At 48.4% G+C, this 13,505-nt stretch overlaps 1 protein-coding gene across 2 annotated transcripts in view; it reads right to left on the bottom strand.

Annotated features, from left to right (window-relative positions):
* The window catches only part of GAB2 (GRB2 associated binding protein 2), a 90,428-nt gene that overhangs the window by 13,361 nt on the left and 63,562 nt on the right, over nucleotides 1–13,505 (bottom strand). For both annotated transcript variants that reach the window (XR_003073491.3, XM_004938929.5), the window contains exons 3-4: nucleotides 4,374–4,614; nucleotides 401–987 (exon numbers count right to left, since the gene is read on the bottom strand). Coding sequence is in view for 1 of the 2 variants with exons in the window: in XM_004938929.5 (XP_004938986.3) it covers nucleotides 401–987; nucleotides 4,374–4,614 (828 nt within the window). In the remaining variant the exon portion in view is untranslated. The remainder of the gene's footprint in view (nucleotides 1–400; nucleotides 988–4,373; nucleotides 4,615–13,505) is intronic.

Below are 13,505 nucleotides of genomic sequence, written 5' to 3'. Positions count from 1 at the left end.
ACTACTTCCCTGTCTGGTGAGCAAAATGAAGAGGCACCTCCAGGTTGAAGTGTTGTTGCTCTGACAGCCCTGGTTATGAACTGAACCACAAGCAAGCTAAAAATGGCAAATCTTGGTGAAAGACTGCATGGACAAGTAGGTTTGGGGTTTCAGTTCAAGTCACAATGCCCTGCTGAGCAACTCGGGTGAGCAGAGCCCTGGGGTGCCTCTCCATGCCATGAGCCTATTGCACATCAAAAGCAGGGCCAGAACCTTGCCAGAGAAAGATTCTTTGTGTTTAGCCTCCCATATTGGCTTTTGTCAACATCTACCCTGGCTCTGTCGCAACTCAATTGGACCTCCCTGTCCAAGGTTTCTAGATAAGAGAAAGCCAACCCCTGCTCCCAGTCCCCAAATTCACCTCGGTGCAGCCTGCTGTTCTCCACTGCTGGCAGTGTGTTTCTCCGGGGAATGGTGGCTGCCATGGGAGCCAACCCTAAGCTTTCACCGGGTTGGGGTCGCTGGGGTGGGCTGCCCCATCGTGGCTCCATCTGTCCAGGTTTTGGAGGCCGTGGGGGTGGCATGGTGGGCGAGTCACTGGCGGCCACAGCCAGAGCATTGTGGTTCTTGTCTAGTGTAAATGTCCTGGGGATCTGGTAGACAGAGAGTGGGGTGGCGGGAATATCGTAGGAGTCCGTGGAGAGCTCCCCAAATTCCTTGCATAAGGCATTGCTGGGAGTCTTGTAGGTGTAGACTTCCTCATTATCCGTTTCGGAACTGGTGAGGCTCAACTTGGGGTGTGTGTAGGAACCGAAAGAGCGTGGGAGGTCGTACGCGCTGTCCCTGAACTCTGAGTTGTGTCGGCTGGGTTTTGGCAGGCTGTAAAAGCCATGAAGCTGCCCACCCACTCCATTCACGCAGTGCCCGTTGCCTTGCGAGAGCTTCTGGACAGCTGTGTCACTGCGCATGAAAAAGGAGGACCTTGTGGCTTGGGAGAAGCTGGCGCTCCTGCAGAGGGAAGAAAGAAAGGGGCTGAGATGAGGGAGATCTGGGGAGCACCGAGTTCTGCTCCTTCTCTTTGTCACCCTCCGAACCTGAATTGCCAAATCCACGGGGACAAGAAAATCTCAGACCCCTTCAAGTGTGCCTGCCCATGACCCATTATGTCCCAAAACGAGTTAGATATTAGGAAAAAATTCTTCTTGGAAAAAGTGGTAATGCATTGGAACAGACTGCCCAGGAGAGTGATGGAGGTGTTAAAAAAGTGTGTAGATGTGGGACTAAGGGACATGGTTAGTAGGCATGGTGGGGATGGGTCTGTGGTTGGACTTAATGTTGGTCTTTTCCAACCTTAATGATTCTACGATTCTACGAAACATCCTCAAGATGCCCAAGGACAACCTGTAATCTCGGCCTTTTCCCAGCAAAGCCATGAGTGGGAGCTGCACACACACAGCTTCATGGCAAGGCTAAAGGCTGCAACGGGCCTTTAATTCAAATAGACACAAATTGCAATTTTTGCATTAGCTGACAATGATCCAAGACAATACTGCAATGAGCCACCCCATCATCACCACCATCATGTGTTGGCCACCCACATCCAAGGAAGTAGGAAGGATTACTCTTACCTACGCTGCGTCAGTTAGTCAAGATGGGCTGAAATAATTCTTCATGGGGATTTTTTCAAAGTATCTACATCAACACCTATATCCTGCCCTCTCACAGGGCAACAAAACCTCTGCTGGGAGAGATGGAGCCCTCATGGGAGGGCTGGAGGGAAGAGTGCTCATTGCAAAGCTCTGATCACGTCCCTTTGCTGTATTCCTGTAGGGAGCAGCCTCAAAAACCAATGTGTTACAAGATCAGCACATCTCCAGGACCCTGTCACACAGCTCAAGATGCATCTCCTATTCAGGGGTGTTTGTTACTGAAACAGACAATTTCCTTCCGTCGACACTCAGAGCCATAGGAAGCCAGTGATGGATAGAGATGTGTTTTTCTTTTCTCTTCCTTTCATTGTGGCTCTGTTTAATTGCCTTGGTGGTTGTGGGGATGCATGGACACTAGGACAGAGATGCGAGACCCATCCTGGAGCCCCACACAGAGTGGTGCAAGCTACAAAGAGGTCAGTTACACTCTCAGCAGTTTCCATCTGGGAATTGGGGTTTGCAGCCTTGACTGCAGTCTGAGAGGAATAATTCGTGGGGCTGAATTCAGATTTACATTCAGTTCCCTGGGAGGAAGTGAGGTATCACGATCATTATGTCCCTCCATGCTAATGATTCTTTGATTTGCCTTGAGGTCATGCCCAAGGATGAAGACCAAAAGCTGGGGAGACCCTGGTTCTCCAGTGACTACTTGTTAGCTGCCACTTCTCCACTGAGTTCCTCTGAACCCACTGGCAAAGCACATTCCATCTCCAGCCTCTTGTTTCATCCCTCCTGCTGCTGCCTCTCTCTTCCTACAGTATGACTTCTCCCTCTTCCTCGCTCCAATGGGACTTCTTGCAGAGGACCACAGGCCCCAGCAGACTGGCTTTCTGCACCCACAATCCTCTTTTTTTTCTCCATGTCTAATGTCAATGTGACTTCTGCAGTAAGGAACAAACACACCCGCATCAGACCTTTGGACTTGGGTTACCTTTGGGCCATATGTGGGTCAGGCTTTTTGAGACCATGTGAATCATAGAATCATTTGAGTTGGAACGGACACTTAAGGGTCATCTAGACCAACTCCCCTGCAATGAACGGGGATGTCTACAGCTCAATCAGGTGCTCAAAGCCCCATCCAGCCTGACCTTGAGTGTCCTCAGGGATGGAGCATGCACCACCTCTGGGCAACCTGTTCCAGTGCCTCACCACCCTTATCATAAAAAAGCAAACAAACAAACAAACAAAAAAACCTTTCCTTGAAGATCCATTCTGAATCTTCATTGTTTTAGTCTGAAATCATTTCAACCATATGCTCACAGCCAAAAAAAATTGCTCAATCAGCCCATATAAACACCTCCCCATATTGTGAGTCCTTCCCTGTCACCAAGGCAGGACAAAAGTGCAATGCTTACGAGGGAGTTTCCTGCTACAAATCCCTGGCAAGTGTCAGCTTGGTGGGAAAAGCTGGGAGATGTCAGTTAACATCACTCAAGTGGGGCTGATTCCGTGCAGGGTGAATGCTGTTTCCTGGAGCCAGCACGAGATGGCGCTCAGAAACAGGGTTTATTTGGGGAAAAAAGAAATGTGATGCTGCGATAACACCAATGCATCCCCTCTGCCTTTGGAGTTCTGTCTGCCTGTGAGATGTTTGGTCCTTCCAGGCAAGGATCTGAAGTATCCCATGGGTTAATAACTTATCTTCCTCCACCAATTAGCTACTATTATTTTATGGATGAGTTAGCTGGGTGGGGGGATTCCCAGCAGTCCTGCAGCCTGACCCATGCACTGGGCATTGATCAGGGTGATTATTTCAGGCCCAATTTGTCTCTGCCCATCAAAGCATCAGTGTCTGTGCTCCCCTCCTCCTCACCCTGGCCGTGTTTGGGATCTTGCAGTGTGGCTTTGAGATATCCTTCCAGCTGGAGCATCAGAGGGTTTTTTATAAACACTGTTCCATTAACACCATCTGAAGTTAATTTTCTGACCCCATCTTTTTGTTGTTGTTGTTTTTGGTAGGGAAAGGCAGCTGCAGCAGGAAAACCCAGCGGAGGCGGCAGCTCAGGCTCTGCTCTCGCACCCGGCCAGCTGGGCTCTGGACGCTTCTGCTCCATCCTCCTCACTGCTCTCGCCAGCCAAAACTCCTCACGCCAAGAAAGCTCTTCCCTATTTAAGGCAACTATCTGTGTCTGGAGGTGGAGAGTGATGCAAAACCTGCCCATCCCTGGGCTGGGGGTTTTCTGGTTAAACGCAGAAAGCTGGGAAAGTCATAAGGTCACTGGTGGAATCTCCTGCTCCCAAAGCAGACCATTGCTCAGGGCTTTCTGCAACTGAGTTTTGCAGAACCTTAGGAAATCACCACAGGGTTGAGGTTGGAAGGGAACTCTGGGTCCATCTTGGCAATAGGACAAGAGAGAATAGCCTCAAGTTGGGCCAGGGGAGGTTCAGGTTGGATATAAGGAAGAATTTCTTTTCAAAAAGCATGGTGATGCATTAAAACAGGCTGCCCAGGGAGGCGGGGGAGTCACTGTCAGTGGAGGTGTTTCAGGAAAGGATAGACTCAGTACTTGGGTACACGGGCTAATGGGCAATATTGGTGGTAGGTGGATAGTTGGGCCTCATGATCTTAGAGGTCTTTTCCAACCTTAATGATTCTATGATCTCATCCAACCCCTGCTCAAGTAGGGCCATCTCGTTGAGTTGCCCAACGCCAGCATTGCCTCGCCATGAGATCTGTTACAATACCTTGCGTTTTCCGACTTTCTGCTCATACATTGGTGAAGGAAAAGGTAATCCTGGGGGGCACTGGCAGAGAGGGTGCTCTGGAGGTGGCCGGCGGGGGAGTCGAAGGTGAAGAGGGTGGGCTGGCTGGAGTGGGAGGGCGCGGAGGACTTGCGCTCACGCAGCAGGTGGTGGTTGGCACCACTGAGCTCTGCCGGCGAGGACCGCGGTGCATGGTTCATGGAGACGATGCTCCGCAGGGCATCTGTGTGGGGAGAAAACACAGTGGTGAGTGGGAACACTCAGCGACGCCACAGTTTGATTTTGCATGGATTCCCTTATTTAAATGCTGCTCCAGTGTTTGTAGGGTCAGTGGGGTTTGCTTACAGCTCTAAGTGATGCAGCAGCAGGCTTTTGCACTTGGAGCAAAAGCAATTACAGGAGCTAGGAAAATAAATATTTTATCATATTTTATTAGATTTTACCATTTTATCCCATGTTATCATTTTTTATCATATCCTCAGCAGCTTGCAAGGATGTCTAGGGGATGCCAGGCCAGCTCATAGGGAAGAAGGAGCTTTAACACCGTAGTTTCTGCTGCTGTTTCTTCTTAGAGACCTCCTGTGGGAGGTTTTGGAGATGTGATTCAAGCCACCTCCATACCTCTGTGAGAGGACATCGTTGCTGTCCTGCAGTGGGGAAAACAGGCATGGGGTGGGAATGTGAATGGACAATCAACAGAGCTGGAATGTACTCCCATGTTCCCAAATTCTTTATTAATTCCATGATTTTGGAAGAGTTTCTGACATTTTCTGCCTATGAAGCAGGATGTGGACCCAACTCCCAGTGCCCCCTCCCCTTGTTGGAGAAGAAATACATCAAAAAATATGAAATACATTTCAAGTGAGGACGTCCCGGAGGTCAAGAGTAATCACCCAGCTACTCCAGCCCTCCTGGGAAACTCCAGGAATTTGAATCAGAAATGAATTTTCACAGCCAAGCTGAAAACGTCATTAAAAAGAAAACCCCCAAACCCGTATGCTGCAAAAAATCTTGGGAAGGTTGTTCCATCTCCAGCTGCAGAAGAGGCAGTGGTCTCCTTCCCACACATGCACTCCTGGTGTGTAAAGCACTCGTGTGGCGCTGAGGTCACCCATTTTATAGCTCTGATTCACATTTATTTGGTGCTGATGCAAAATGCAAAACAATCCCAGACAGTAATGAAAAAAAGCCCTCTTTCCTTGGGCAAACACTGATCTAGGAACTGCTCCCACACTTCCTCTACCGTGAACTTCAGCTTCAGAAACACTTTAGGAATCAACACAAGGACATGGAGGATTTTCCAGGTCTCTGATCCCTTTTTCTCCATTCCTTCTCTCAAATCCTTGACCCTCTCCCCACGAAATGTCTGTAGTAGCTCAGACAAGGAGCCGCAGTGGATGGGGTGATTTTTCACTGCCTTTTGAATTGTGTCAAGATGCCTCATCGATCTGTCTGCCGCTCGCTGATGCTCCATTTTTTTCCCCTGCGATGCTGCAAACTTCACCCAACGCAGAAAAAGTACATTAATAAAAGCCAAAGAGCGTGGCTCGACTCTATTGTTTGGTTTGTGCTAAAGGGAGGAAGGATCAATATGGAACACTGACATTAATGGTGGGGGGATGAGAGCTTAAAACTCCAATTCCTGTCTTCTTTGCATGGTCATTAGAGATTCCTCAGTGCTTTTCATGGGAGTAAGTGGCTGTCCTGGTGTCCTTAGGCAAAACAAAGCCTTCACCCTTATTCTTATTAAATACTTATTCCATTGCAGTGAGGATATAACTCCATTGGTAAGGGAGTCTTCAGAAATCCCTGAGTCTCAAATGCTAGCCCCTCCAACATGGTGGAGCCTACAGCCACTTTCCTATCCAAAACAGGATGACTGCACCCAAAATGCCCCCTGGGAACAGCACCATGGTCCTGCTGCCTCTTGAATCATGGCTGGGAATTGACCATGACATTGGGCTTTGGTGTGACCAAAGATGGTGTGACTTTGGTGGGCCAATATGGTGTGACGATGGAATGTTGGAGTCCTGTCCCCACCTGGGGACAACCATGAACTGTGATGGGTTGGGTCCCTGAGCAGTAGTCCAATGCTATCCCTGCAAGCTCTGCAGTTCCCGTGCCATGGAAAAGCCTCAGCAAGCCAAAATCATAGAATCACTGAATCACCAAGGTTGTAAAAGACCTCCAAGACCATCCAGTCCAATCATCCACCTATCATCAAGATTTCCCACTAAACCTTGTCCCTCAGTACAACATCTAAATGTTTCTTGAACATCTCCAAGGTGACTCTGCCACCTCCCTGGGCTGCCCATTCCAGCACCTGACCACTCTTTTGGAGAAGTAGATTTTCCTGATGTCCAACCTGAAAATACACCCAGGAGTCAGGAATTGCAGAGATTTTCTTGTGTTGCCACAACTCAAGGGTACAGTTGGGACTGGGCTGAGGAGACAGTCTGTGGCATCATCATGAGGGACAGCATATCAAAATCACAACACGTGGAGTAACCCATCAAATCCTGCACCACCAGGTGACTTTTCCAAAGAATCAGCTCAATCTGGGGAGATCAGAGAGAGCAGTGGCTCGTAGAAGCAGGATTAATTACGTGGAGGTTATCTGTATTACTTCAATGGTGTAAAATGAAACAGGAGATGGAGGGGAGAAAGCAAGCGGCAAAGACCAGTGAAAGCACCTCTGCTTCCCCAGGGGAAGTCACTCTATTGATGGCTGCATTGATTTTCAAAATTAATTCCCAGCCCACTTTCCACAGTGACCCGGAGCCTGAGAGCATCAGTGAGAGTGGATCCAGGACTCACGTACTCCATTAGGGCTGTGAGATGAACTCCCTAATAGCAGGTGAGAGATGGATGGTTTCAATGGCCTGGGAGGGAATTGCAAGGGCTAGGAAGATAAATCCTGCTACTGCAGATGCTAAGATGGTTGTTGTTTTTTTCTTCTTCCATGTGTTTTTTATCTTTTTTTTTTTTTTTTTTTTACATTAAAGAAGAAAGGGCAGCTCGTGACTCCAGGTCACACACTGATGGTGTGTCCTCCTCAAGGTAGGAAAGGAGCAAAAAAGGAAACTAAAATAGAAAAATAAAACTTGATGACTAGTGTGTGCTAAAGGTCAAGATATTTGTGCTCTTGTGCTTGGTCCACGCTCAGCACTTTGAGAACATCAATTCAGGTTGTGTATCAGGAAAAATTTCTTCTCAGAAAGAGTGATAATGCATTGGCACAGGCTGCCCAGGGAAGTGGTGGGGTCACCATCCCTGGAGGTGTTCAAGAAACATGGGGATGTGGCACTGAGGGACATGGTTTGGTGGGCATGGTGGGTGTGGGTTGGGGTCGGACCTGATGATCTTAGACGTGTTTTGCAAATTTATGATTCTATGATTCTATGTCTGGTGGTCTCATCTGAATGCCTCTGGGCACTGGTCTCACCCACAGCACAAACAATGACACTCAGCTCACTCTGGTTAGGATGCAAAAACAGTGAAGCTTCCCCATTCATTACCACCATCTGTCTCGGGGAGGATAAATCCATGGCCCTCATTTATTTTGCAGTATGGATGAAACTTCCAAATCCCTTGGCTTTATGTTGATGTCTTGAGTTTATGTTTAGGGAATGCATCAAATAGAGCCAAGGAGGGATGAGATGCCGTTCCAACTCCTATGGCCATTCCCTGGGGGGGCAGAGTTAAGGTTATGGAGCGGGGCCATGTGGGAAGTGTCATCTTAACCCCACGTTTCCTGGCCTGTGCTCCTCTGAGTTTGGGGAATTGGACTCTCACGGTCTGGAAGAAGTGGTGTTGGACAGCCACAGCGTAAATCTTGATGTCAGCAGCACAGCTTGCATGCAAAGTTCTTGGGCTCGTGCTACAGATGCTACACCTCTCCCTGCAAGAGAGCCAGAAGCAAAATGCCATGATGCCAGGCATGTTTTGGTCAGCAAAAGGCTTGGTGCTCTCAATTTCGGGCTTAGATGTGCCTTTTTGGTCACATATTGCAGCAAGGGGAAAGAAAATCCTCACTGGGACCCTGTCCCTGAAGGAAAAACACATGACTGCAAACATGGCAGGCAACAGCACTGAGTAGGCTGGGAGCCAGGAATTTTTTATGAGCGTTTTCGATCCCCAAAAGCACTGTTTTCCTCATTGCTGACAGCCCTAAATTCCCTCGCTTCCAGCACTCAGCTATTGCTATGTGCACATCTCCTTACACAATGTTCCTGGGCTTATCTGAGTGCAATAATTGCTTGGGCTCTTTTGGAAATTGCTGCTCACCATGGCTTTTTTTTTTTTTTTTCCACCAGGGCAGAGGCTGCAGCTTCAGCTCCCTGTAACCCACCGACTGGAAAAGATGCAGTCAGGAAGATGGTGGTTTTCAGTTGCAGCTCAATTCCGCACTTTCACTGATGGCTGCAGCAAAGTGCCAGGTTAGCTTTTTCCCCTCCCAGTTCCCTGTGATGCACAGACCGTGCTGGCCAGGGTGAATCATAGGATCACAGAATAGAATCACAGAACCATTTGAGGTGGAAGGGACCCTTAAGGGTCATCTAGTCCAACTCCCCTTGTCAGTCCAAGTGCCCTTGCAAATAAGGGATCCCCTGACCTGCTTTGCATAGAAAAGCCAAAATAATGCTTCTCTGGGCAATGCTGTGCTGTACACTGGACTCTGAGCTCCATCATTTCAGCTGGGAATGGCATTTCAGATGCATCATCCCTCTGCAGTGGGAAACTACAAACCCCTGGACCGTGCCACTGACTTCTGGCTGCTAAAAATCCACTGCAGAAGAGACAAAAGGTGTGAAATAAAGCGACATTGGGCTCCTCAGCTTTTCCCTTCCGGATGAGTTCTGTGATTTCTACCGTAAGTTGCACCAGAGGAGGTTCAGGTTGCTTCTCAGGAAAAACTCCTCAGAAAGAGTGGTGATGCATTGGCAAAGGCCACAGGGAGGTGGTGGTGTCACCGTCCCTTCAGGTGTTGAAGAACCATGGAGATGTGGCATTGAGGGATGTGGTCAGTGGGCATGGTGTGATGGGTAGGGTTGGACTTCATGATCTTAGTGGCCTTTTCCAATCCTAATGATTCTATGATCTGCTTTTGAGAAATCATGCAGGACAGACTGCCTAAAGAAAAGAGCAGCATCTCCAATTTACAGACAGGGATCTGCTGCACAGAGGGGCTGAAAGCACGGTTTCTTTTATTCCATTTCAGCCATCAAAGTGCTTTTTAGCCCAGGCTGCTCCCCTTAGGCCCTCTCTACTGACAACAGTTAGAATCACCCATTAGCCAAGCATCCAGTGCAGGATTGGAAGAATTACTGTAGCAAGAGGTGATGGGAGAGACTGTCAGTCAAACATCTGTGGAAATAAATCACATTATCTTTGACTGTTAAAGCCAGAGATCTGCTTGTATTTGCAAAAATCACCGAAAAATGGGGGTGGATGCAGGTGCTTTCACCAGCCTTTGCCTTGCAGGGGCACAGGAACAGGGGGAAGTATCCAACTGCTGGTGAGAGAAGGAGAGGGAAAGGAGCCAAGTCAGATCATCCTGACCCTAAAGCATTATATATCTTAGCTATCAGAACAGAGATCAATTTGCTGAAGGACAAAGGGGCAGGAGGGAGAGAGGCTGTAACAAAAACAATGATGTTTGTCACTGAGAGCCCACAAAAAATCCCCCAGAACCCTGGGGAACACCCTTGGCAGCGCCGACCTGGCTCTGCATCGTATCAGCACACCCTGCATAGAGCGGACACCCTTACAGAGCAAATCCTTTTGTGTCAATATTTGGAGGGCTCCCCATGCTGCTGTTTATTTTTGGTAGAAGTGCTTCGGTGCTGGAGATAACAGCAGGCAAACGTGGGCACCTTGCAGCTCTGATTTATGTGTGACCTTCAGCATCCCACCTGGGGCAGCCTTATCTGAGAGACCCACTGGGGGACAATGACCTAAAGGCAGAGAGGAAGGACAGCACGGAGCAGCAGAGTGGGATGGGGTTGGCTCCATTCATGCCTCTGACCTTTCAGGAATCATCACCTCTGCCACCGCAAAAACAAGCCGATGAGGGATGAAAGAGAAAACAAGAAAAAAGGCTGGAATGGAGGGGAAAGGGCATGGGTGCTCAGTTGTAACTGCATAAAACACAAAGCGGTCTCGGGAGAAGCATCACAGCATCATCAGCTGGCTGAGGCTGAAGGCACCTCATGGTCCCAGCCCTGCCCCAGCAGAGACACTCAGAGAAGGGTGCCCAGCACCATGTCCAGGGCTTCTGGAGCTCCCCCAGGAGCAGCCCCCAGCTCCTCTCTGCTCACTGTGCACAACACAGCAGTGCGGCCTGGTGTGGTTGTGGATGCCCCATCCCTGGGGCAGGGATTCAAGGCCAGGCTGGATGTGGCTCTGGGCAGTCTGGTCTGGTGGTTGGCAACCGTGCACATAGCAGGGGGGTTGAAACAATGATCACTGTGGTCCTTTTCAACCCAGGCCATTCTATGATTCTATGATTCTATGACTTTGGTGTCCTGAGGGACCTCCTGGGCTCCAGGCTGTGCCCGGGGCCTCTGGGCCGCACTGATCACCTCCATCCATCTGCTGCTGCTGCTTTGCCTGATACAGCACTGTTACCTTTCTTAGCAGCGAGGGCACATTGCTGGGCTCTGTTCCACGCAGTGCCCACCAGGACCCCCAGGCCCGTTCCTGCAGAGCTGCCCCCATTTGGGTGCCCAGTTTGGTGCTGGGGCTGTTCCTTCCCAGGGGAAGGGCTCTGCACTGCTCCTTGTTGGACCCCAGGAGCCTTCCCTACAGCCTGCTGAAAAACTGAAGGGCTGAGGCTTTCCAGTGTTGTACAAATTTCTTCATGTCCTCCCTAGTGAGTCGAATGCAGATGACTCTCCTTGCTTGCACTTCTCACATCCCAAGAATGGAAACCCAGCCCAATCCCAGCCAGGGCTTCCTCCAGCTGCCTAATGGCCTGCTTGAAATTTTATAGCCCTTTTTATGGAGACTGCAGCGCAGGTCTTTAATGCTCCAGGAGAGCAGAGAAAAACTTCTGTTATGAGGAAATGTGAACCTGCTTTACTTATGTATGATTTAGTGCCATTTCTATTCAAGGGAGTGCACGAGAGGTCCAAATATTTGCACTTTGTATTATAGAAGAACTGCCATTCCTGGCTCTTTACAGAAGTAATTTATTTCTCTCTCTCCTTACCTTGGGGGAGAAACATTATAACTCCTGGTTTGCTGGAGAGTCAATAAAACAGCAGTGCTGCTAAAGATCAGCTTTGTGATCGCTGAGTGAAGCAGTGATGGGGAAAGAAAGGGGATCCCCAAATTTCTCCTCTCTTTTCTTCCCTTGCTATGTTCACATCCATGAGCGGAACCAAAACACAAGAATTTGGCCCTTCTTTTCTTCCCTGCAACAACGATTAATGTTATCTTTGCTTCCCAGGTGGTGTTTTTGGGTTAAAATGATGGACACAGCACAAGGTGTAGGAGAGATGATGGGTATGGGAATGTGGTACAGCCCCAGATTTCTTGCACAGCTTCACGAGCTCCCAGCCCAGGGAACATCAACCACATCAACTTCAAAAAGCAAAAAGAGGAGACCCCCAGAGTCATTCACCTGCACAGCTGCAACACAGCGTCCCTGAACCAGAGTGCGGGGTCAGTGTGAGCAGGGGGCACTTCATCCCTGAAAATCCCTATGTCTGTAGGGATAGAGACTCAAAAATAACATAAACTTTTTGCTTGGTTCTCTTTTTTTTCCTGCTGGAAGATCGGCTCTTGGTTGTCCAGTTGCTCTCCCTGGAATTCACTGTCTCAGGGATGTAGCCTTAGCTCTCAGAACAAACATTTTGCAGAGCTGTTGCATGGCATTTTTCTCACTTAAGGGCTACCGACTTACCCTGTACACACATCAGAACCATCCAAACATGTCCTGAAGGCAAATCCATCCCTAAGATGAATTGGGAGCAAAGCACAAAGAATAAAATCTCTGCACGCACTGGGAGGACTGCACCTTGCACAACACTAAGGGGACCCTGCAACACTGGTGCTCCAGCAGAAGTCACACTGCTTAAAAAAAAAACATCTTAAATCCCTCTATCCATCACTCATAATGAGAATCCTGCCCATTATGCAGTCTATTAATGCTCAGTGGAGGCAGAGAAAGAAAAGAGCTCTTCTGGGGAGCGACTCTCATTGCCATCAGGTTATAAATGCCTGTGACCCCCAAAGCTTTATGCATGCAGAAACAGTGAGTTCAGTCACAGAAAAGATTCAGTACCAGATAAAACCTGCAGGTTTTTCCTTCCCTCTTCTTTTAATATGTAATGATGGCTAAAATGACTTAGAATTTATTCCCTACACATCGCCATAATCAAATAATATGCTAATGCTATTAACATGGGACCTTGCATCGCAAATGACTTATAATCATATTCTCTTTCAAAATACTAGAGTTTCATTTAAATCCGTCTCCACAGCAACTGGAAACAAAATGTCAGATGAAAATCTTCATGGCTGGACATGGTGAGTGAGGAATTTCACGGCAGAGCTTGTAGACATGAGGATGGCTTGATTCAACCATGGCTGGTGGGCTTGTGCCCATCATCACTGATCTTACTGGTCTTTTCCAACCTTAATCATAGAATCATAGAATTGCTCAGGTTGGGAAAGATCTTAAAGATCATCAAGTCTAACTGCTACCTAACCATAATAATAATATGATAATGATTCTATGATCATCATTAATGATCATAACGACTCTATGATCTGTCACCCAACCAGCTGGGATAATGAACGGTAGGGGAAAGCAAACTCGCTTCTCCAGGACAGCCTCAAAGTGTGCTGATGGAAAAAGAGCGAGAAGACATGGAGTTTGTGTAACCATGAAGATTGGGAAGATTTTCTTGGCCCTTCTTCCCACTGATGGCCCCAGGGAGATGTATTTGACAGGAGGTTTCATTCATGATATATCAATTCTCATCTGTTAAATTCCAACCTGACTATTTGCAAATGGCCCAGGGCAATACAGCTCCTGGTCGTGGGCCAAACTCCTGTATTTTAGGGTTGTAGAAGCACAGACCAGGAAGAAGGTGTTCACTGCTG

The sequence above is a fragment of the Gallus gallus genome, chromosome 1, assembly GCF_016699485.2.
Source record: "Gallus gallus isolate bGalGal1 chromosome 1, bGalGal1.mat.broiler.GRCg7b, whole genome shotgun sequence".
Taxonomy (NCBI): Eukaryota; Metazoa; Chordata; class Aves; order Galliformes; family Phasianidae; genus Gallus; species Gallus gallus.
Note: the sequence above shows the minus strand (reverse complement) of the source record. Positions and strands in the feature narration are given on the sequence as shown.